Here is a 24,846-nt window from a genome sequence, read left to right as displayed (position 1 = left end):
TTTCCAATTTTTCCACATCCTTCTTGTAGTGTGGGGCCCAAAACTGGACACAGTACTCCAGAAGAGGCCTCACCAATGTCGAATAGAGGGGAACGATCACGTCCCTTCATCTGCTGGCAATGCCCCCACATATACATCCCAAAATGCCATTGGCCTTCTTGGCAACGATGGCACACTGTTGACTCATATCCAGCTTCTCGTCCACTGTCACCCCTAGGTCCTTTTCTGCAGAACTGCTGCCAAGCCATTGGGTCCCTAGTCTGTAGCGGTGCATGGGATTCTTCCATCCTAAGTGCAGGACTCTGCACTTGTCCTTGTTGAACCTCATCAGATTTATTTTGGCCCAATCCTCCAATTTGTCTAGGGCCCTCTGTGTCCTATCCCTACCCTCCAGTGTATCTACCTCTCCTCCAGTTTAGTGTCATCTGCAAACTTGCTGAGGGTGCAATCCACACCATCCTCCAGATCATTTATGAAGATATTGAACAAAACCAGCCCCAGGACCGACCCTTGGGGCACTCCACTTGATACCGGCTGCCAACTAGACATGGAGTCGTTGATCACTACTTGTTGAGCCTGACAATCTAGCCAACTTTCTATCCACCTTATAGTCCATTCATCCAGCCCATACTTCTTTAACTTGCTGGCAAGAATACTGCGGGAGACCATGTCAAAAGCTTTGCTAAAGTCAAGGAATAACACGTCCACTGCTTTCCCCTCATCCACAGAGCCAGTTATCTCGTCCTAGAAGGCAATTAGCTTAGTCAGGCATGACTTGCCCTTGGTGAATCCATGCTTACTGTTCCTGATCACTTTCCTCTCCTCTATGTGCTTCAGAATTGATTCCTTGAGGACCTGCTCCATGATTTTTCCAGGGACTGAGGTGAAGCTGACTGGCCTGTAGTTCCCAAGATCCTCCTTCTTCCCTTTTTTAAAGATGGGCACTACATTAGCGTTTTTCCAGTCGTCCAGAACTTCCCCCGATCGCCATGAGTTTTCAAAGATAATGGCCAATGGCTCTGCAATCACAGCTGCCAACTCCTTTAGCACTCTCGGATGCAGTGCATCCGGCCCCATGGACTTGTGCTCGTCCAACTTTTCTAAATAGTCCCGAACCACTTCTTTCTCCACAGAGGGCTGGTCACCTCCTCCCCATGTTGTGCTGCCCAGCGCAATAGACTGGGAGCTGACCTTGTTCGTGAAGACAGAGGCAAAAAAAGCATTGAGTACATAAGCTTTTTCCACATCCTTGGTCACTCGGTTGCCTCCCTCATTCAGTAAGGGGCCCACACTTTCCTGGACTTTCTTCTTGTTGCCAACATACCTGAAGAAACCCTTCTTGTTACTCTTAACATCTCTTGCTAGCTGCAACTCCAGGTGTGATTTGGCCTTCCTGATTTCACTCCTGCATCCCCGAGCAATATTTTTATACTCTTCCCTGGTCATTTGTCCAATCTTCCACTTCTTGTAAGCTTCTTTTTTGTGTTTAAGATCAGCAAGGATTTCACTGTTAAGCCAAGCTGGTCACCTGCCATATTTACTATTCTTTCGACACATCGGGATGGTTTGTCCCTGTAACCTCAATAAGGATTCTTTAAAATACAGCCAGCTCTCCTGGACTCCTTTCCCCCTCATGTTATTCTCCCAGAGGATCCTGCCCATCAGTTCCCTGAGGGAGTCAAAGTCTGCTTTTCTGAAGTCCAGGGTCCGTATTCTGCTGCTCTCCTTTCTTCCCTATGTCAGGATTCTGAATTGGACCATCATATGGTCACTGCCTCCCAGGTTCCCATCCACTTTTGCTTCCCCTACTAATTCTTCCCGGTTTGTGAGCAGCAGGTCAAGAAGAGCTCTGCCCCTAGTTGGTTCCTCCAGCACTTGCATCAGGAAATTGTCCCCTACACTTTCCAAAAACTTCCTGGATTGTCTGTGCACCGCTGTATTGCTCTCCCAGCAGATACCAGGGTGATTGAAGTCTCCCATGAGAAACAGGGCCTGTGATCTAGTAACTTCCATGAGTTGCTGGAAGAAAGCCTCGTCCACCTCATCCCCCTGGTCCGGTGGTCTACAGCAGACTCCCACCACGACATCAGCCTTGTTGCTCACACTTCTAAACTTAATCCAGAGACTCTCAGGTTTTTCTACAGTTTCATATCGGAGCTCTGAGTAGTCATACTGCTCCCTTACATACAATGCAACTCCCCCACCTTTTCTGCCCTGCCTGTCCTTCCTGAACAGTTTATATCCCTCCATGACAGTACTCCAGTCATGTGAGTTATCCCACCAAGTCTCTGTTATTCCAATCACATCATAATTCCTTGACTGTGCCAGGATTTCCAGTTCTCCCTGCTTGTTTCCCAGGCTCCTTGCATTTGTGTACAGGCACTTGAGATAACTTGCTGATCGTCCTTCTTTCTCAGTATCAGGCAGGAGCCCTGCCCTTTAGCGCGCTCCTGCTTGTGCTTCCTCTGGGCTTACCTCAGGGCTTTGGTCTCCTTCCCCCAGTGAACCTAGTTTAAAGCCCTCCTCACTAGGTTAGCCAGCCTGCTTGCGAAGGTGCTCTTCCCTCTCTTCGTTAGGTGGAGCTGTCTTTGCCTAGCACTCCTCCTTCTTGGAACACCATCCCATGGTGAAAGAATCCAAAGCCTTCTCCCCGACACCACCTGCATAGCCATTTGTTGACTTCCACGATTCGACGGTCTCTACCCAGTCCTTTTCTTTCCACGGGGAGGATGGACGTGAACACCACTTGCACCTCAAACTCCTTTATCCTTCTTCCCAGAGCCACGTAGTCTGCAGTGATCCACTCAAGGTCATTCTTGGCAGTATCATTGGTGCCCACATGGAGAAGCAGGAAGGGGTAGCGATCTGAGGGCTTGATGAGTCTGGGCAGTCTCTCCGTCACATCGTGAATCCTAGCTCCTGGCAAGCAGCAGACTTCTCACTTTTCCTGATCGGTGCGGCAGATAGATGACTCAGTCCCCCTGAGAGTCCCCGACCACCACCACCCACCTCCTTCTCTTGGGAGTGGTGGGCGTGGAACCCCCAACCCTAGGAAAGTGCATCTCATGCCTTCCAATCGGCGGAGTCTCCTTCTGTTCCCTTCCCTCAGATGTATCATCTAGTCCACTCTCCGCATTAGTACCTGTGGAGAGAACACGAAAACGATTACTTACCTGTATCTGCGTTGCTGGTACATGGACGCTCCCCTTTCTTCTTCTGGAGGTCACATGCTGCCAAATTTCTTCACCGTCCTCCTGTCCCCACAGTGCAGCCTGCTCTGAATCTTCAGAACGTTGTGTCTGTAGAAGCATATCCTGATGTCTGTCCAGGAAATCTTCAGTTTCTCTTATGCAACGCAGGGTCTGATTCCTGATCACACATGAATTTTGGTAGCACAAAGATCACAATTCTGATGGGAGATATTTTTATCATCTCTTTTTGAAACTCTGAGATTCAGCCTGTGAAATGTAGTCTCAACAGATTTTATCCCAGCTGCACTTACAAATAGTCTATTTGACCACTTAAAGTCAGGCAAAACAGATTATCCCTGTTCTCATGAAAGGTCCTGATGAGCATGGAGTGGTCAGCAGAAGCTATCCAGGACTTCTTTTCCAGGTTGGAGTGCAGCTGCAGGTCAAGGAAATCTATTGTACACCAATAGCCGAAGTGTACCATTCTCTACTGCATAATTCTCAGTGTGAAAGCAACATACATCAGCCTCCCCTTTCAACTTTCACCTGCAAGCATAGATCCTGCGTTTCTATCCTAATATGATTCTAGTTGCATTAACATCAAAGCTCCCCAGCCTCCTGTGAACATTCTCAAATAATCACAGGAACCACATTAAGATGAAAATGCTAGTTCTGTATAAAGAAGACAGGAGAAGAATGAAGTATGGTGAAGTGAGTAGCAGAGATGGATGGTATGTGAAATGTTAGGAGTCCCTTTCATGAGGGGAGGAATAGCTCAGTGGTTTGAGCATTGGCCTGCTAAACCTAGGGTTGTGACTTCAATTGTTGAGGGGGCCATTTAGGGATCTGGGGCAAAAATTGGGGATTGGTCCTGCACTGAGCAGGGGGTTGGACTAGATGACCTCCTGAGGTCCCTTCCAACCCTGATATTCTATGATTCTATGAAAGAGACAAAGATGGAATGGTAAGGGGGAAGTCCATGAGCACATCTGAGGGAAGACAGATGGAGAGACATTACTAGATGGAAGATAAATTGGATTATTTTAGAGTTGTGAACAGGTATGTAGACAGTCTGTAACAATCCAGAGGGAAGTTCCAGAAATATTTTCAATGGTGAAACATAAAACTTAAATAAATAGCTCCTTATGTAGACAGAGCAGCAAGCTGCCAAAATTATAACTTGGAAGAGGGAGGGATGAGGTACTTCTCTGATGTCTCAAAGCTTCACAATAATCTCCTGTGCTGTTTCCATTCATTGTTCTGAAACTAGAGTGCTGGATGCATCACTGTCTGCAAATGATAGCAGCTAAACAGAAAAGCAGGGATAGTAAGCAAGCATACACAGTTGATCCCAGCAGCCCCACCTCCATAAGTGTGATTGCTTTGACTATAGAGTAAGGGAAGGAGAGGCAGACATACAGATCTAAGCATTGTTAATGGGTAAAATTAGTAAGAAAAGAATGAATCAACTAACTGAGACAAGAAAAACAAATAAAAGCTGAAAATTAAAAACAAAATGAAATGAGAGGAATGGATGTCTTTTCTTTGGCATTACTATTCTTCCACAGTATATGTATTTAAAAAAAAATTACGGACCACCCCTCCCCCAGATTTGGGATTTAAAATCTCACACACCTTTTATTTCTTTCCTTAAAATCTCTTTCTTTGCTCTTCCTCCTCCCCAATACACTTTGAATCTGCTGCTGTTCCAGTTACTACCTTCCAAACATTTGCCTCCAAAGCCAAGTGAAAGCTTCAGTAGCCCTCCGCAACCTCCTGCCCACAAAGCCCACAATTAAAAAAATCTTTATTGCAACAGGTGCTGCTCTGCTTCCAAAACCACTACACTCATGTTAATTCACTAGAATACAGGATGTTGCTCTTCTGCCTCTTCATTTCAAGTTTAAACACAATATGCTACATGGACAGAATAAAATACTGACATCAGTGAAGTTACACCAGGGGTGAATTTTGCTCAACATGTTACTAGCAAAAAAAAAAGGGGGGAGAATAAATTAGATTAGTTATAAGTAGGGCTGTCAAGCGATTAAAAAAATTAATAGAGATTAATCACACAGTTAAAAATATTAATCGTGATTAATCGCACTATTAAACAATAATAGAATACCATTTATTTAAATATTTTTGGGTGTTTTCTACATTTTCAAATATATTGATTTCAATTACAACACAGAATATAAAGTGTACAGTGCTCACTTTACATTTATTTTTATTACAAGTATTTGCACTGTAAAAAAACAACAGAAATAGTATTTTTCAATTCACCTAATACAAGTACTGTAGTGCAATCTCTTTATCATGAAAGTTGAACTTACAAATGTAGAATTATATACAAAAAAATGCACTCAAAAATAAAACAATGTAAATTTTTAGAGTCCACTCAGTCCTACTTCTTGTTAAGCCAATTGCTCAGACAAACAAGTTTGTTACATTTGCAGGAGATAATACTGCCTGGTTACTGTTTACAGTGTCACCTGACAATCAGAACAGGCATTATTATGGCACTAATGTAGCCAGAATCGCAAGATATTTACATGCCAGATGCACTGAAGATTCATATGTACTTTCATGCTTCAACCACCATTCCAGGGGACATGCATCCATGCTGATGATGGGTTCTGCTCAATAAGAATCCAAATCTCATTATCTGAGTCAGATGCCACCAGCGCAAGGTTGATTTTCTTTATTGGTGATTCAGGTTCTGTAGCTTCCGCATTGGAGTGTTGCTCTTTTAAGACTTCTGAAAGCATGCTCTGCACTTCGTCCTTTCAGATTTTGGAAGGCACTTCAGATTCTTAAACTTTGGGTCAAGTGTTGTAGCTATCTTTAGAAATCTCACATTGATACCATCTCTGCATTTTGTGAAATCTGCAGTGAAAGTGTTCTTAAAATGAATAACATGTGCTGGGTCATCATCCAAGCCTCCTATAACATGAAATATATGGCAGAATGCAGGCAAAACAGAGCAGGGGACATACAATTCTCCCCCAAGGAGTTCAGTCACAAATTTAATTAACACATTATTTTTTTAACGAGCATCATCAGCATGGAAGCATGTCCTCTGGAATGGTGGCCGAAGCATGAAGAGGCATACAAATGTTTAGCATATCTGGCACGTAAATGCTGACTTCAAAAGTGCCATGCAAATGCCTGTTCTCACTTTCTGGTGACATTGTAGATAAGAAGAGAGAGCAGCATTATCTCCTGTAAATGTAAACAAACTTGTTTGTCTTAGCGATTAGCTGAACAAGAAGTAGGACTGAGTGGACTTGTAGGCTCTAAAATTTTACATTGTTTTATTTTTGGATGCAGTTTTTTTGTACATAATTCTACATTTGTAAGTTGCACTTTTACAACAAAGATTGCACTACAGTACTTGTATGAGGTAAATTGAAAAAAATACTAGTTCTTTTATTTATCATTTTTACAATGCAAATATTTGTAATCAAAAAATAGTATACACTTTGATTTCAGTTACAACACAGAAAACAATATATATGAAAATGTATAAAAACATCCAAAATATTGAATACATTTCAATTGGTATTCTATTGTTTAACAGTGCAATTAAAACAGTGATTAATCGCGATGAATTTTTTTGAGTTAATCGTGTGTGTTAACTGTGATTAATTGACAGCCCTACTTATAAGCTATTTTTTTTAATGTAAAGGAATACAAATCAAGCACAGCCGAAAGTCCCTGCTCCCCAATGGAGACAAGAAAAACAGTCAGTTGGCATGTATAAATGTTCATGCTTGTTTGCATATACAGTACATTTTGTTGCTGTATATATTGCATTTGCAACTATTCATTCACCTCCTTACAAAAAGAATGATCAATTTCTTGATGATCCGGTCATTCAACATTTTGAGTTTAAGCACTTTTGAAGAAGGGGGCTGGGATGGTTATAGCTTGAATCAATAATGTATCTGGTCAATAGATTCCAAACTCTGCATTAAATCCATCAGAAGCAGATGCTGATGCTTTTTTTAATGCAGAAAGGAGTCTCATTACAGAAATGGTAAGTGTGGTAACATTAGATATAAGTGGGAGGAAAAACATTCTTAGCGTGTAAGAATCTATTAAAAAAGTATCAGTGCTGCTGAGAATGCATCCATCATGCGGTCTTGAATGGTTCACTAGCATGAGTGCCAGCCAAAGGGCAGCCAGTCAAAAAGCAGGACAGATACTTTCAGCTGGCTGTATGCTCTATAATTTAATTTCACCAACCCAGTAACAAATGTGAACTTTTGAAGCATATTTATCATGGAGTCACAAACAGTTCCCCAGGGCAGTCCAGTCTATTGTGCCACCCAGGCAAGATTGAATTAGTGATACTTGGTTGCTATACAGCAAGAATCACATAAGATTCAGGTTGCTTCCAGTCCCAAGAGACCAGTCACTCACCCGAGGTCAATTTGTACCTCAGGTCTCAAACCAAAGACGAACACTTACAGCCAATACTGTAGTAAATTTAAGAAAAGAAAGAGATATTACAAGGTTAAAGCATGAAAACTTATATACACAAATGAGTTACAGTTTATGGTTTTTAAAAGTGATAGTTGTAGTAATCTGCCAGCTCTGAATGTCTTTTAGGGCTAATCCAGGTTGACCCTGGGGATCTCTACTTCTGTTTTATAGCTCTGGCCTTGTCAGAGTCCAAATAGCAAAAGAGATGAAAAATTTTCTTGTTCATTGTCTTTATTTCCTTCTTCCAGAAATCAAGCTGATGGGACGAGCCCTTTTGCATATAGCTCCTGCATATATATATGAAGGGGCAATTAAAGTCTTTGTATTATGATGTCCCACAATAGCCCATTTAGTTTTGATAGTCCTTTCTGATGGGCAAGAGATAATATCTTTCACAGGGATTTCACATTTTGCATTAGATAAAGTTTTCTTGTTTGGTGAGTTACATAGTACATTCTACTGCTATATAGCAAACAAGTATTACCTTATAGCCATTATAAGTAGAATTAATACATGAAGCAACTTACATGCATTTCATAAAGTCTAAACACTCTCTGCGCTTCAATTCCCCATTTGTAAAATGGAGATGATAAAAGTATTTCATAGGGGTCTTGTAAAAATATATTCATTCATATAAGCATTATATTCATTAATATATAATGAATATATTCATTAATATAAGCATTATATTCTATAGTGACGAAAACCATAGAAAAATCCATAAAGAAAATAATTCTGCATTCAGATCAGGATTTTGATGGGGAGTAAATAAGGCATGGAACCACACACTTAGTAACGATAATTAAGGCAAAGATTCTGTAACGGACATTTTTATTAAAAGTCACAGACAGATCACGGGCAATAAAGAAAAATTCACAGAAGCCTGTGACCTGTCCCTGACTTTTACTAAAAATATCCATGACAAAATGGGGAGCCACTGGGCAGCTGTGGGTGCTCAGCTGGGAGATCCAGGGGCCCCAACCATCCGAGGGGGCTCAGAGCTCCAGGGTCCCCCTCCCACCATGGTCAGGAGCTGCAGGCTCCCCTCCCCCTCCCAATCAATGGCAGCTTGGAGCCCCCCCAGGAGCTGTGGGGCCCCCACTGTCCGCAGTGGCTAGGTGCTCTGGTCCTTTCTGCCGCCCGCAGCAGTGGGGAGCTCCGGGGAGGATTTAAAGGGCCAGGGGCTCCCAGCCGCCACTACTGCAGTGGAGCCCCGGGCCCTTTAAATTGCCGCCACGACCCCGGGGCTCCAGCAGCAGGGCTCAGGCGGCGATTTAAAGGGTCCGGGGCTCCAGTTGCCGCTACCACCCTGGGTCCTTTAAATCGTCCCCAGAGCCTGCTGGAGCCCTGGGGTAGCGGAGGCAGGGCTGCGGTGGCTATTTAAAGGGCCGGGGGCTCCGGCCGCCATTACTGCCCCGGGCCCTTTAAATAGCCGCCAGAGCCCCGCCACTGCTACCCCAGGGCTCCGGGGACAATTTAAAGGACCCGGGGTGGTAGCAGCTACCAGAGCCCCTGACTCTTTAAATCATCCCTGGAGCCCTGCTGCCACTCCAGCGGCTATTTAAACGGCCAGGGTCAGTAGCTGAGGCAAAAGCCCTGGGCCCTTTAAATTGCCACCCGAGCCCTGCTGGGAGCCGCTGCTGGGAGCTCCAGCCCTTTAAATTGCCGCCTGGGGAAGCCAATCCACCCCAGTACGGCGCATGGGCTCTTGCCGGTACGCCGTACCGGGGCGTACCAGCTTACTTTCACCTCTGGCTCCTGCCATCTCTTCTGCCACAGATGACTGCAGAACCCATCCTTTCCAAAAGGTGGTCCCTTGCACACAAGGGAGAACAGCAGAAGTTAATACATCTGTAAGTAAACAGATGCCTGGTGGGTGAAAGGTGAATCCAGGTAAATCCAAACTGGCTACCACAAACAGAGCTAAAATCCTGCAAAGCCTCAGGATTTCCTGGGATAAGAGGCCAATATTACAAATGTGGAATTGCTCCCCTTCCCCAGATACAGAGGGGAGGATGAAGCATTGAAAAACAAATTTCTGTCTTTTAAATCCTTTCACTTCCCATTTCCACAACAGCCTCTGTACCAGAATTAGCAAGAAGCAGAATTAAACTGATGATGATTGTACAACCTTCTGTGATTGCCAGTCATGCCAAGGGGCAAGTGCTGTGTGTAAAAGCAAATTGTTCAAAAGATTGAAAATTGTCTTTGTCCTGAAAGTGCAACTTACAAATGTAGATTTTTTTTTTGCTACATAACTGCACTCAAAAACAAAACAATGTAAAACTTCAGACCCTACAAGTCCACTCAGTCCTACTTCTTGTTTAGCCAATCGCTAAGACAAGCAAGTTTGTTTACATTTACAGGAAATAATGCTGCCCTCTTCCTATCTACAATGTGTGATACAGCATGGCCCGAGGGCAGCAGGAGAGTGTTTTTTTTTGTTTTTGTTTTTGGAAGCAGAAAAGAATTTTATTTGTGTAACACTTACAAAGAATCACCAAAGAGATAAGCAAAACTATGCAACAAAACAAGAGCAAACAGAAGGTATAACACAGCAGCCTTCAGGAGGGAGAAGTGTTCAGACTAGCCTGGGCCCAGAGCGGGGGGCTTCCTCGACACTCGTGGTCTTCCACCCCCTCGAGTTACCTAGTGCCACACCCAGTGTCACCGATTATTCCTCTCCTGAGAGTGCCCGACAAGATGGGCATGGCTGCGGGGTGGGCGGTTTGGGGTAGGAGGGGGGATTACACCCACGTGTTATAGGACCCCTCCTAGGTGACAGTGATGATGGTATCCACAGCGGCGATGGCTGGGGCTGGAGTCTCTCGCTCTTCCCCTCAATCAAAGGGTCAGACGGAGGGAACCGGACGGGGTCACCAAGCAGAGAACCTCGGACAGCGCCCACCGCTCCTTAAAGGCGTCAAGGGAGTCGGTGGACGCCGCCCAGAGGAACTCCGCCCGGATAAGTGAATGTACTGAGGATCGGAAAATGGCCCTACAATCGCAGGATGCTTCATTAGCCAACCTCCCCTCTCTGGTTTTATAAATGGCTGTTTTAGCTAGGGCTAGGAGGAGGTTAACCAGGAGATCTCGCGATTTTGTGGGGCCACGGATGGGGAGTATGTAAATAAAAAGGTGAGGGGAAAAGTGGAGCCAAAAGCGTAATAAAATATTCGTGAGGAGCCGGAAAAGGGGCTGCAATCTGGCACAATCTAAATATACGTGCGCCAGGGTTTCCCTCATGTTGCAGCAGGAGAGTGTTAGAAGGGAGCCTTATTCCCTATAGAGGGAAAAAAGTTTGCTATAGATTAATTAAAGCACCTGAAACCAATAAGCGCACCTGAAGCCAGTCACTGATAAAAAAACCCCTGCTTCAATCAGACGGGGAAGGATTGAAGCTGAGTGGATTGGTGTTGGAGCAGAGAGCGGTTTGGAGGGAAGCACAGGAGAGTTTGGAGAAGTGCTGTGGTGGGCTAAGAAGACCAAGACCCTAGGTAAAGGGACACCTGGTTTGTGCAGAGGGAGGGCAGGAAGCCCCACAAGCTGAAGGGCAGGAGAGGGAAGTAGTCCAGGGGAAGGTACCGCTAGTTCAAGCGGTTTACTGCTATCCCTACGCCCCTGGGCAGGGACCTGGAGTACAGGGTAGGCCCAGGTCCCTCCCTCTTCACTCCCCTCCTCCAGGACACTAGTGGGGCAGTTAATACCCCAGTTCAGGGGCAAGAAATGGTGCCCTGAACCCTCCCCAAGAAGAGAGAGCGCGAGACCCATCAAAGTAATGCCGGCAATTTGCCACAAATGTCACCAGAAAGTGAGAACAGGTATTTGCATGGCACTTCGTAGCCAGCATTACAAGGTATTTATGTGCCAGATATGCTAAACATGCCAACTTCATACTTCAGTCATCATTCCAGAGGACATTCTTCCATGTTGATGATGTTCGTTAAAAAAATAATGTGTTAATTAAATTTGTGACTGAACTCCTTGGGGCAGAATTGTATGTCCCCTGCTCTGTTTTACTAGCATTCTGCCATATATTTCATGTTACAGCAGGCTCAGATGATGACTCAGCACATCTTGTTCATTTTAAGAACACTTTCTCTGCAGATTTGACAAAACGCAAAGAAGGTACCAATGTAAGATTTCTAAAGATAGCTACAGCTCTCGAACCACGGTTTAAGAATCTGAAGTGCCTTCCAAAATCTGAGAGGGATGAGGTATGGAGCATGCTTTCAGAAGTCCTAAAAGAGCAACACTACAATGCAGAAACTACAGAACTCGAACCACCAAAAAAGAAAATCAACCTTGTACTGGTGGCATCTGACTTAGATAATGAAAATAAACATGTGTCGGTCCGCACTGCTTTGGATTCTTATCGAACAGAACCCATCATCAGCATGGACGCATGTCCCCTGGAATGGTGGTTGAAGCATGAAAGGACATATGAATCTTTAGTGCATCTGGCACATAAATACCTTGTGATTTCGGCTACAACAGCGCCATGAGAACGCCTGTTCTGACTGTCATGTGACATAAACAAGAACCGGGCAGTATTATCTCCTGCAAATTCAAACAAACTTGTTTGTCTGAGTGACTGGCTTAACAGGCTCTAAAATTTTACATTTTTTATTTTTGAATGCAGTTTTTTGTATGTAATTCTACATTTGTAAGTTCAACTTTCATGATAAAGAGACTGCACTGCAGTACTTGTATTAGGTGAATTGAAAAATACTATTTCTGTTTTTTTACAGTGCAAATACTTGTAATCAAAAATAAATACAAAGTGAACACTGTACACTTTGTATTGTGTGTTGTAATTGAAATCCATATATTTGACAATGTAGAAAACATCCAAAAATATTTAAATAAATGGTATTCTATTATTGTTCTTCCTAAGTCTTTTCTTTTGAACTGAAACAGTTTGGGGGTTACCATTAAAACTGTAACAAGGAATTACTGCTATTATTCAATGAGCTGTACCTATTGGTACCACTTGCCTACCCCAAAGCAAGTTGCATTTCAGTGGTGCTCTATGTGCATTGGTTGCTATTAAAGTCACCATAAACTACAGGTCAGTTTTTCCTGCGGGTAGCATAGCAAATAACTGTAATAGTTTGGTTATCATTGTGTGATGAACATTCGCCAACAGGTACCATTATAAAAAACAATAACTGTATGTAAAGTTTGTTAAGTACTTTAGAATCTTTGGGCATAAGAGACTCCATGTAAACATAACATTATTACAATACACAATTTTTAAAATATTGTACTTTATCCACTGAAACAAAAATGGTTTAACTCCAGGTGGTTGATGACCATGACTTTGTCTTCATTTTTTTTCTCTACAGTAATATATAATATCCCCAGGAACAAGTGGCATTGATTCAAGCATCACATTTCTTTTTCACAACTCTATCAACCTGGCAAAAATGTGTAGTCATTCTCTATGTTTTCTATCTTCTGAAATGATTACTGTAAGAAATAAACCAAACCTCCATCTACTCACTCAACCCATCACCGGTGGCACGTCAATATTTTGCAATGTATCTTAACCTCCTAGCATGTCAGCACAGTGGAACACATATACCATAGTACTTACAGACTTGTTCTGACAAATCCCACATTATTATTAAGTTGCAGTCTCTCTCACATAAATAACATGGTTTGTTACCAGAGGTTAGCAGGTTGGCTTTCTAGTTAATATCCAGAGGCAAAGATTACTATAAAAAACCTATAATAAATGTGGTGTGATTTGTGGTTTCCTGCCTCACAGCTGAGTTATTTTTTTCCCAGCTAGAATACAAATGTGGTCTTGTAGATGTATAAAATTATATTATTTAGGTATTCAACAGATCAGTCAAGGCAAACACAGTTACGAGTCATACTGTGTTTTAAGAACTGCAGAAACAACAAAACCAGTGTGATTTCTAAAAACCTCTAATAACTTCAAAGCTATTAAGAAACTGTTAAATACTGTAGAAATTCTTGGAAATGTAGTTTAGATCTAGAAATCCCAAAATTCTGACTATGTTTCTGCCACTGGCAATTTTTCTCCAAGTTTCAGAAGACTGTATTTTGTTGTGGAATGTAAACTATGAGATCAGACAATGGAGTTACCCTAGAGATGAATTTGACCAATTAGAACCCAAAATATTAAGTACTGTGTTTACAGACTAACTATGCAATTTCAGACATTGCACCAATTTAAAAAATAATCAAATTATCAATTGCATTTAAAAACTATACAGAAAAAAATCTAAACTGATGAAATTAATATATTTTAACTATTTCCCACGGTAAACTTCTTTTTGGTATACACAGACTGCAGAAATTTACTATTCTGGACACCTTCAGACTAAAGAAAGAGAGACAGCATGGCCTAAGAGTACAGCACTAACCTGGGACACCAGCCACTTGCCTACTAAGTGACAATGAGCAACTCATTTCACCTCCCTATACCTCAGTTTCAACATCTGTAAAATGGGGATAATTATATTTACCTCCTTTAGAATCTAATGATGAAAAGCTCTAGCTAAAAGTTAGGTATCATTATTATTATTATTATTATTATTATCATTATTATTAAAGACGTTTCCAGCTTTAACATATTATCACAAATTTAGTGATAAAATTCCTCTTTCAACATTTCATTTAAGATAGAAGAAAGATGACAATGCTAGTTGCTAAACAAATAATTTAAAATGCAAGTGCCAGGAAAACTGAGGTTCTCTTGAAAGACTTCAGTTACTGTCAAAACTAGGGCCCCAGACTCTTGCACTTATGTGGTCTTCCATTGAAGTTAAAGGGATTACATAAAAGAGGATCCATACCAGTGCATCGACTTGCAGATTAAGACCTAAAAGTGTATGTTGTTTCTCTAATGAGAAGGAGCATTTTGTGGGAAGAAGTCTTAAAATAATGAAGTTACATAACTTATTCCATCATATACTTGTATTTACTTTGTTTGCCGTTCACTATAACTTGTCCGCTTCAAACCCACAGTTTCACTTTACTCAAACCAGATGATGACCCTAACATCTGAATGGATTAGTGTTACAACTCATCCTGAATTCAGCTCACAACCGGCCCAATTCTGAAAAAACTTACACATGTGAGTAACTTTGAACTCAATGGGAGTAAGTCATGTGTGTAAGGTTTTGGTGCATAGGTAGCAATATGCTGTACCCTTAGCCAGCCACACAGTGGTAGTATCTTGTGCTCCGGAATTTATGTTTTAATTTAAAAAAAAAAGTAAATCTCAAACCCTCTGATTATGAAGAAAACCATAAAAAGCACAAATGTAATTGATGTCTATGACTGATGTCTATGATTCTATGTCTGCCTGAATCTTCAGAGAGACTGTAACAATAGTCCTGTGAGGTGTGAACTGCCCCTATTCACCACAATGATGTGATGGCTCACACTCACAACAATAATAATTTAAATATGAACATCATTAATTATTTCACAGCTGATCAAAGCATATAAAGGAGATGGAGAATTGTATTATGAAGACAGCACAATCTACTGTGATTGACATCTCATTTTTCCATCAGAAGTAGATGGTGCTTGAGAGAATATCACCATTTATTTCCCTCCCTCTGTGAAGAAAGACCATAGCAGAGCCCACATGATCATATTTTGAACATCTAGACATTCCACCAAGAGTGGTGTCTCAAGTGCACAGAAATTGATTTGGGGGGAGGGCTGGATCTTGGAAAAGTATCACTACTTTTCCCCACCTCCAATCTGAACTCTAAGTGTAATTTAAGAGGCTCTTGTTTAACTTAGCCAAAAAGGAACTATATCCACTGCATGATGTTGACACAAAGCCAAAGACAGGGCAATTTGTGAACTAGTGAAAGTACAATTAATTTTTTTTTTAACATGTGACCTTTTCATTATGGAAAAACATTGATGCCCATGACTTTGGTAAAACACTGCAAAGTGGGATGGTAACTCTCAATCTCTATAAATGTTTTTATAGGGTTCATCAACTCTCATAAAAACAGTACATCCCTGAAAGCTTTTGCTACAAATGGAGCCAATAGGAACCTATGGAGGCAGAAAAACCACACATTCAAGGCCTTCATACTGATTCTGCAGTATTTTCCAAAGTGTAAAGTTTCATTTTAATTAAAAAAAAAAAGTTACAAACCCCTTTAGTTACAATGAACTTTCATATTGCAAATTTATGCACTGTTGTCATGAGTCTGGACATAGAAGAAGTAAAACAATAGCACCAATGGAAATACTGAAGAACTATTGCCCATTCATCTCAATAAGATGTTGGCTCTGACACCTAACTGTGACAATTTAAATGTTAACATTTATTAAGCACTTCACTGCTTATCATACCAGTGAACATCCAGCTAAAAAGTGGCTATATTGGATGCTGTGCCTGAATTCTCTATTAATGAGAATCACAAAATGTACCAAAGGAATAAAGGCATCAAGTATTACAAATGCAAAAAGAAAAATATTCTATCAGCAGAAGACTTGTCTTTTCCTAAGCCCCACATCCCAGCAACCTTCCTTGGCTATGAAGAGATACATGGAACGCCTATTTGGATCCCATTGATGCTGCTATTTACTTGGCAACAGAGCACTCATTTTGAGCAATGCAAAATACTCCTGCCACCTCCAGGAGTGGAACATGCTGACTCAGCAGAATTATCAGCCCTAACAGCTCAGGAATTGAACTGTAGTTTCAAATCCCAGCATATTACGCTAACCACAGGACTAGTCCTCAAACAGCTTTTTGATTTAAATAACTGATTTGCATACTACTATCCTTTACAATTAGAATAAAACTAGCATGTAGTGTCAAAATGCCAATGCTTAACACCTACATACCCTCCCCCTGTTTTATCATCAAAATTTAGTACATATGCAGTGTACTGGAAACAATCCTCAGAAATGTTCCATAAATGACCAGCCATACAATTTATACAATAGTAATCATCAGGACACTATTTCCTTAGCAGATGGAAATGAAACAAAATCAAAGCTTTGAATGAGTGTATTAAAATAAAACTCATATATACATTGCTAAATATGGACCTTAATTATTATACTTTCTAGCTTCTAAGGAATAAATAAATGACCAGCAATATAAAAGGGAGGTACCAGGCATTTAATGAACTACCATGGGTACTTTTAAAAAGTTCATTCTGGTTTTAGAGGTAGTAGCATTTCAAGAAATAAAATTTAAATAAAGAATGTCGCATGGATTGGGAATACCTTTAAAACCAGAATGAACTTTGTAAGTGCACCCAATGAAAAGAGGGAGGTAAATGAGCCAACTAACATATGTATGTGGTAGTGAAAGACATCATGTTGTATAAGGTAGATGGATTTCTGTAAGCTATGATTCCAGTATGGTTATCTGACAATTGCAGTATTTGCATATTCAGTGGCAAAACCTAGATGGACACCCCTACATTCAACTGCTGGATATGTGTTTTCTGCAGCACTGTTGCACCATGATTCATCATGTACTATTCTGAATTCCAGATTACTCTGCTTGAGTAGGAGAAGTTTCATCTATACTAAATTTAGGTGGTAAAAAAAATGGTAGGTGGCCAACAGTTAACTGGCTTCAGCAGTCCATGCAGCTTTTTTGTACTGGGGTCCAGATTTCTCTGGTGGAATAGTCGAAGCAAAATTTGTTCTCTGTTTTGTTGATACAATTTCTGTGTTTGTGAACAAAATTTGGCAGAATCCAGCTGAACCCAGAAACTGAATCCAAATTTTTGCAATGCTAGGGCACATCTTAAGGTACAGCAGGCATGGCTAAACATGTTCTCTATTTAGGCAGTAGAATTTGAGAGACTGAGATGAAAACTTGGCTTAATTCAGGATTCAGGTGTTGAATCTGGACTTTTGTAGTTCTGTTGAACAGAATGCACTGGCACACAATTTTCCTGGGGCATGAGCAACTAAACTTGTTCTTTGTTGAAGTGGAATTGGCAGTGTGGGAACCAAAAAATGGCAGGATTCAGGTGCATTTGTGATACTGTTGAACTGGGATGTCTGGAGTCCAGATTTTATTGCTGTAAGAGTAGCATCTACAGCATATTCTCTATTTAGACATCATCATTAAGGGACTGTGGTCTGAAAATTGGCAGGGCTTTTGCAGTAAAGTTTTTGCACTAAACTTTTTTGATTTTTCTTGTTGTGGTGGTGGTGTTTTTTGTTTGTTTGTTTGTGGTGCAATAGGAGAGGCTAAACTCATTTTCTATTCTGAGTTCCAATTTGGGGGCTTCAATACAAAAAAGATCAGCAGGATCCAGACAGATCTAGATTTCACCCAGGCCTTTGATGACAACCTGTGCTTCTCCCTAAAATTAAAGAAACATGCTCAGAGGTGAGTAGAGGAGGAGGTATTTACTAGTTCTCCTCTCCCCGCCCCTCCCTATTAACCCACACACACACACCGTCTGCCCCCCCCCTTACCTGATAATATCATCGTTGTGTCCCAAGAAGAACTTCTGGGTGTGCTCTCTGGTGTTATAAATCACCCCGACTCCAGCCACGAAGTAAACCACCTCCTTGCCTGCCGTGTAGTACAGGTTGTTGCGGCACTGGTGACCCCTGTACCCGTAAACCCATTCCAGACGTAGCTGGCATCTAGGAGCTGTCCGATCCGCCATGATAATCAATCCCCACTCCCACAAGCACACACAAAACCTAGTGCCGCCCTCCCTCTTCCCCCTTAAAATGTTTCCCTCTTTTAAACGTTATCAATTCCTGCCTAGCTGCTGAATTTTCAGGTTGCACTTTCCAATGCTGATTTTAATCAGAACACACATTCACGGACCAGCTCTGCTGCTGCTGCTGTTCCTGCCGCGGCTGCTACTATTGTGCTGGCACCATAATCTTCTGTTGCCCGAGACAAGCAGCTGCAGCCTCCCCGCTGCTTTGCAGCCCAGACAACTTCTGGGGCGAGGAAGGGGGATAATGCACATACACGTAAATTAATGTCACACAGGTCTTTTCTTTCCAAAGGCAAAGTAACTTCTGTATGTCACCACCACCTGGAGAAGAGTCCGGGCTGTGTCTCCTCTAATGCACTTTCTTGTCTTCCTGCAAAAAGAGGCTTTCTGGATTTTTCCCTTTTAAAATTTATGTCTGTAGATTTAAACTGAAAATAAAAAAGGGAAAAAAGTATATTTTAAATGTAAAATAAACGTGAACTTAAAATGCAAAGTGTAAGGGTTTTCCAGCAATAAATCTGAATTTATTCTGTCAGTTCTAAGCGAGTTATACGGAATTCTTCTCAGATTTTCCACCATAATTCATTTGCAATTGTCAATCTGCATACAGGATAATGTTCAAGAGAAACAGAAATAACATAATACATCCAAACAAGATGACCTCTTCCCCGCTCCGTCCTAAAAAAATAGCTCTCTCGGAGTCTAAAACAACAATTTAATTCAAACACTGTCCATTTTGCAGCCACCAAAACATTTCAATTTACCATCAAGTCAAGAAAGCATTTTTAAAAAAATGTTTACTACCATGTTTTGGAATAACAATTTTTTCCCTGCGCCAACACATATTTTCATGATTTCCTTTTCCTTACCCTAAAGCCGGAATTAAATTTTTAGTTCGTATCCTTTCTGTGTGGTTTCTCCACATCCTTTGTAACATTCACCTCACACCACACTCATTCACCAAAAAGCCAGTCACAAACGTCAGAGAGAGATTTCTGAATCAGAGAAGAAGAAAAGCAAAGACTCATGCAGATAACACTGTTCAGTACTAGATGGAAGGGAGGATAGGAATAAGCTAACCAGCAAAAGGCTAAACCATGCATTTTCCACAGAATATGCCTCTAACCATATTCATTATCCTCCATTTAACCTTATATTAACAAACTAACCCAGAGTGTATTGGTATCGGTTAATATAAACTGTACCTCACAACCACAGCAGTATTCCTCAGTGGTGCCTCCCCCAAACACATAAGCAATATTCCCCACTTAGTACATAACCTACTATCAATGAATCCACACTGAAAGCAATACGACCTTTCGGGTAAAATCTGGCATCACACACAAAGATATACTCCACACAAGGAATATAATCCGTCATCACACTCAAAACAATAGTCCATGGTGGTGGTATAACCCGGCGCTGTCCCCCAGAGCAACACTCCACAGAGGGGACTGGACTGGAGAGCTTTAAACTTCATGTCACATGCTGAGCAATATTCCCCATAGGAGTAAAACGGGGCATCATCCTGCACAGGAGGTAATCTGACACGAATACCCCCAGCCAGAGAAATGTTCCCACAGGGATGAACGGATACGAACACCCACAGCCAGAGCAATGATCTCCGGGGGGGGGGGCGGGAATAACGCAGGGCATCGTGCCTGAGAGGGGAGAATGGATACTAACCCCACAGCCAAAGCAACGATCCCCTCTGTCTGGGGCGGGGGGGGGAGAGGGAATAACGCAGGGCATCGTGCCTGAGAGGGGAGAATGGATACTAACCCCACAGCCAAAGCAACGATCCCCTCTGTCTGGGGCGGGGGGGGGGGGCGGGAATAACGCAGGGCATCGTGCCTGAGAGGGGAGAATGGATACTAACCCCACAGCCAAAGCAACGATCCCCTCTGTCTGGGGCGGGGGGGGGAGAGGGAATAACGCAGGGCATCGTGCCTGAGAGGGGAGAATGGATACTAACCCCACAGCCAAAGCAACGATCCCCTCTGTCTGGGGCGGGGGGGGGGGGCGGGAATAACGCAGGGCATCGTGCCTGAGAGGGGAGAATGGATACTAACCCCACAGCCAAAGCAACGATCCCCTCTGTCTGGGGCGGGGGGGGGGGGGCGGGAATAACGCAGGGCATCGTGCCTGAGAGGGGAGAATGGATACTAACCCCACAGCCAAAGCAACGATCCCCTCTGTCTGGGGCGGGGGGGGGGGAGAGGGAATAACGCAGGGCACCGTGCCCCAGGGAAGCGAACGGATACTACTAACCCCACAGCCAAAGCAATGCTCCTCGGTGTGGGGGGAGGAGGTATAACACAGGGCACCGTGCCCCACTAGGGAGTGGTAGTGGGGGGATGTGACCTGACAAAAAAGCCCACAGCTAAAGCAGCGCGCCCAAGCGGTCGCTATCTGTCACCCACCTGGCAGCAGCGCTCTTCTCCGCAGCCTGGTTCATGTGCTCCGAGGCGAGTGGCGACAGAGGCGAGTACAGCTCACCCAGGCAGCGCGGAGAGGAGAATGGCACTCCCTTGGCTGGCTGGCTGGCTGACCGGCGTCCCCTCCTTCCCCCTCCCGGGGCTCAGTCTCCAGCGCACACGGCCAGGCATGTTTCCTAGGCAGCCCTGGCGCCTCACTCAATGTGGGCGGGAAGGTTAGTGAGTTGGCGTAAGCGGCTTTGGAGAATCGGAGAGGTTCGGTTGGAAACCCCAACGCCCACAGCTGAGCCTGCTCCTCGCGGAACCTGCTTGGCAGCCTCTCAAAGTGGATCATGGGGATTGGAGTTTCACCCGCGCCTTTGAGTCGCCTCGCCGGGCAGGGTAGAGTCTGTGAGCGCCTACAAGTCCCAAGGTGCAACGCGACTAGGACCCCGCCCCGTCCCCTAGTGGTTGCTGTGGCGTTGGATATGCAGCTTGGTGGCTTTGGGTGATGGCTGCAGCTGTCAGAAACTGCGGCTGAGGGGAAACAAATGGGCTGCGGAGCAACGGCCAAGGTGGGGGAGTGTCCTGCGGCGCCGGGCACCCTGTCTGCGCCATTGCTCACGTACAGTTTCCCCATCCTCTTCTTTCCCTTCCTGCTGTCAAGCTTCTCGCCCTCTATTGCCTCAACCTTTGGGTCCGCCACTCCCCTCCCTACATCCCCTCACTCCTACCTTTCTCCCCCTTCCCCCACAGTGGGAACAGTCTCTGCTTACACACACACACCCTCACTATTTCTAACTAAATTTTCCTTGGCTGCCTTCCACCCCTGCTCCCCTCTGTTTAAAGACCTGCCTATTGAGCTATTTCCAATGGAAATATTACAAGGTTTGCCAACCTCAAGCCTTCAAACACAGCGTGACCCAGACACCCAGAAAGCCTGAGATTGGCTGACAAATCATGAGGTTTTAAAAAATAAAAACTTGGGGTCTTTTTATTTGCCTTCTGGGGTTTGGCCCTTTAGCGTCCATGTTTTCTAGCTTTTCTCTGCAGCAATAAGGGCTACACACATCCATTTTTTAACTAAAGCTGAGAATCTCACAAATTTAAAGGACTCCAGGAGCAGGGGCTATACCTAAAACACCAGATATGAGACTCTCCAATACAGTGTGCTATGCTATGGTGTGTCCCTAGAGAGAAGGAGGTAATAGCACAAAAGTACTTACCTTCATATGCAGTGAAAGTGCCCTAGATCCCTAAAGTGTTCATCCAAGGTTTTGAATTTGATTTTTGGTATCACAAAGGTTGTTACTATTTGACCCCTTCATGGTGCTTTTGGGAATTGTACTTTAGCAGAATTCTGAAAGTCACACAGGGTCCAGGTAATAGACCAGATTTAATTCAATGATCATGAGGAAATATAATTTATGCGTCATAGCACCCACTGTGGAAGCTACACCATAGAGGGATTCACTGTCAAGGAAAAGCAGCTTTAAATTCTAGATAGTGTGTAAATCCAGCTAGTAAATAATCCCCAGAAGACGTTGCTTTGGCAGCCATGCTGAGCAAGAGTTGGTTTGGTTTGTATTACTGCCTTGAGTTCCAGAATGACTTTTTACCTCCAGAGGCCTAAAAGCTAGGTTATACCAACTAACAACATGGTGCCAAGTATCAGAGGGGTAGCTATGTTAGTCTGTATCCACAAAAACAACAAGGAGTCTGGTGGCACTTTAAAGACTAACAGATTATTTGGACATAAGCTTTCCTGGGTAAAAAACCCCACTTCTTCAGATGCATGGAGTGAAAATTACGGATACAGGCATAAATATACTGGCACAGGAAGAGAAGGGAGTTACCTTACAAGTGGAGAACCAGAGTTGACAAGGCCAATTCAGTCAGGGTGGATGTGGTCCACTCTTAATAATTGAGGAGGAGGTGTCAATACCAAAAGAGGGAAAATTGTAGTGAGCCAGCCACTCCCAGTCCCCATTCAAGCCCAAATTAATGGTGTTAAGTTTGCAAATAAATTGTAGCTCTGCAGTTTCTCTTTGAAGTCTGTTTCTGAAGTATTTTTGTTGAAGGATGACTACTTTTAAATCTGTTATTGATGTCCAGGGAGATTGAAGTGTTCTCCTACTGTCTTTTGTACGTTACCATTCCTGATGTGTGATTTGTGTCCATTTATTCTTTTATGTATAGTCTGTCCAGTATGGCCAATGTACATGGCAGAGGGGCATTGCTGGCACACGATGGCATATATTACGTTGCAGGTGAATGAGCCCCTGATGGTGTGGCTGAAGTGGTTGGGTCCTCTGATAGTGTTGCTAGAGTACATATAGGGACAGAGTAGGCAATGGGGTTTGTTACAGGGATTGGTTCCTGGTTAGTGTTTCTGTGGTGTGGTGTGTAGTTCCTGGTGAGTATTTGCTTCAGGTTGGGGGGCTGTCTGTAAGCGAGGACTGGCCTGCCTCCCAAGGTCTGTGAGAGAGAGGGATCATTTTCCAGGATAGGTTGTAGATTGTTAATGATCTACTGGCTCACTACAAAAACTCCCTTCTCTTCATGTGCCAGTATATTTATACCTGTATCTGTAATTTTCACTCCATGCATCTGAAGAAGTGGGGTTTTTTACCCACAAAAGAATCATAGAATCATAGAATATCAGGGTTGGAAGGGACATCATCTAGTCCAACCCCCTGCTCAAAGCAGCACCTACCCCAACTAAATCATACCAGCCAGGGCTTTGTCAAACCTGACCTTAAAAGCCTCTAAGGAAGGAGATTCCACCACCTCCCTAGGTAACCTATTCCAGTACTTTACCACTCTCCTAAGTTTTTTCTAATATCTAACCTAAACCTCTCCCACTGCAACTTGAGACCATTACTCCTTGTTCTGTCATCTGGTACCACTGAGAACAGCCTAGATCCATCCTCTTTGGAACCCCCCTTTCAGGTAGTTGAAAGCAGCTGTCAAATCCCCCCTCATTCTTCTTTTCTGCAGACTAAATAATCCCAGTTCCCTCAGCCTCTCCTCATAAGTCATGTGCTCCAGCCCCCTAATATTTTTTGTTGCCCTCTACTGGACTATTTCCAATTTTTCCACATCCTTCTTATAGTGTGGGGCCCAAAACTGGACTCAGTACTTCAGATGAGGCCTCACCAATGCCTGTTAAACCACATATTATAAGAACCCTGAAAATGACCATCTAGAGGTGTTCTGCAGAGGTACTGTGTACTGTAAATAAATGTTATAGTGTTACTGATTACTGCTAAGTTGTTCCACCCTTTTATGAGCAGACACAACAACGAAGCTGTAATAATACCTTCTTTTCTGGGGGTTGGGAGTGTGAGGTAGAAGAGGTATTGGTCTCCCTGTAACAACAAGAGACATAAAGATTTTTCCCCAGAATAAGTTAATGATAGCAGTTTATGCCCAAATAAATTTGTTAGTCTTCAAGGTGCCACCGGACTCCTGGTTGTTCAACTAACAGAGACCACTTGTGATGGGTTCGGTCACAGAGACCTCCTTGGGACTGTCACCTGACATGCTGGAATTACCTCTGAGCTCGTTTTCCTTGCCAACTTGGGACTCCAGAACCCTGCCTTGTTGAGCCAGACATGCTAGCCCGCTGCAACACAGACCCAGGTCTGGTCTATGCCTCCAAATCTGCAGACTTTAACCAAAAACTGCTCAGCAAGTCACTTATCTCCAGCACCAAGACACCCAGTTCCCAATGGGATCCAACCCCCAAATAAATCCGTTTTACTCTGTATAAAGCTTATACAGGGTAAACTCATAAATTGTCCCCCCTCTATAACACTGATAGAGAGATATGCACAGCTGTTTGCTCCCCCAGATATTAATCACTTAGTCTGGGTTAATTAATAAACAAAAGTGATTTTATTAAGTATAAAAAGTAGAATTTAAGTGGTTTCATTTAATGACAGATAGAACAAAGTAAATCACCAAGCAAAATAAAACAAAAACATGCAAGTCTAAGCCTAATACATTAAGAAACTGTTTACAGGT

At 43.1% G+C, this 24,846-nt stretch overlaps 1 protein-coding gene across 10 annotated transcripts in view; it reads right to left on the bottom strand.

Annotated features, from left to right (window-relative positions):
- EML6 (EMAP like 6) overlaps window positions 1-21,101 on the bottom strand; it is a 317,349-nt gene extending 296,248 nt beyond the window's left edge. For 7 of the 10 annotated variants that reach the window (XM_073339271.1, XM_073339273.1, XM_073339274.1 and 4 more), the window contains exons 1-2: window positions 20,824-21,101; window positions 18,141-18,828 (exon numbers count right to left, since the gene is read on the bottom strand). In XM_073339271.1, the coding sequence (XP_073195372.1) occupies window positions 18,141-18,337 (197 nt within the window). In that variant the 5' untranslated portion in view covers window positions 18,338-18,828; window positions 20,824-21,101. Of the gene's footprint in view, window positions 1-18,140; window positions 18,829-19,269; window positions 19,396-20,823 lie in introns of those variants that run through there. The other 3 variants (XM_073339272.1, XM_073339275.1, XM_073339277.1) reach the window with 3 other exon arrangements.
- Window positions 21,102-24,846: the final 3,745 nt, after the last annotated feature.

Source organism: Lepidochelys kempii, chromosome 3 (assembly GCF_965140265.1).
Source record: "Lepidochelys kempii isolate rLepKem1 chromosome 3, rLepKem1.hap2, whole genome shotgun sequence".
Classification (NCBI taxonomy): Eukaryota; Metazoa; Chordata; order Testudines; family Cheloniidae; genus Lepidochelys; species Lepidochelys kempii.
The sequence above is the reverse complement of the archived record's forward strand: the minus strand, read 5'-3'. Positions and strand labels throughout refer to the sequence as shown.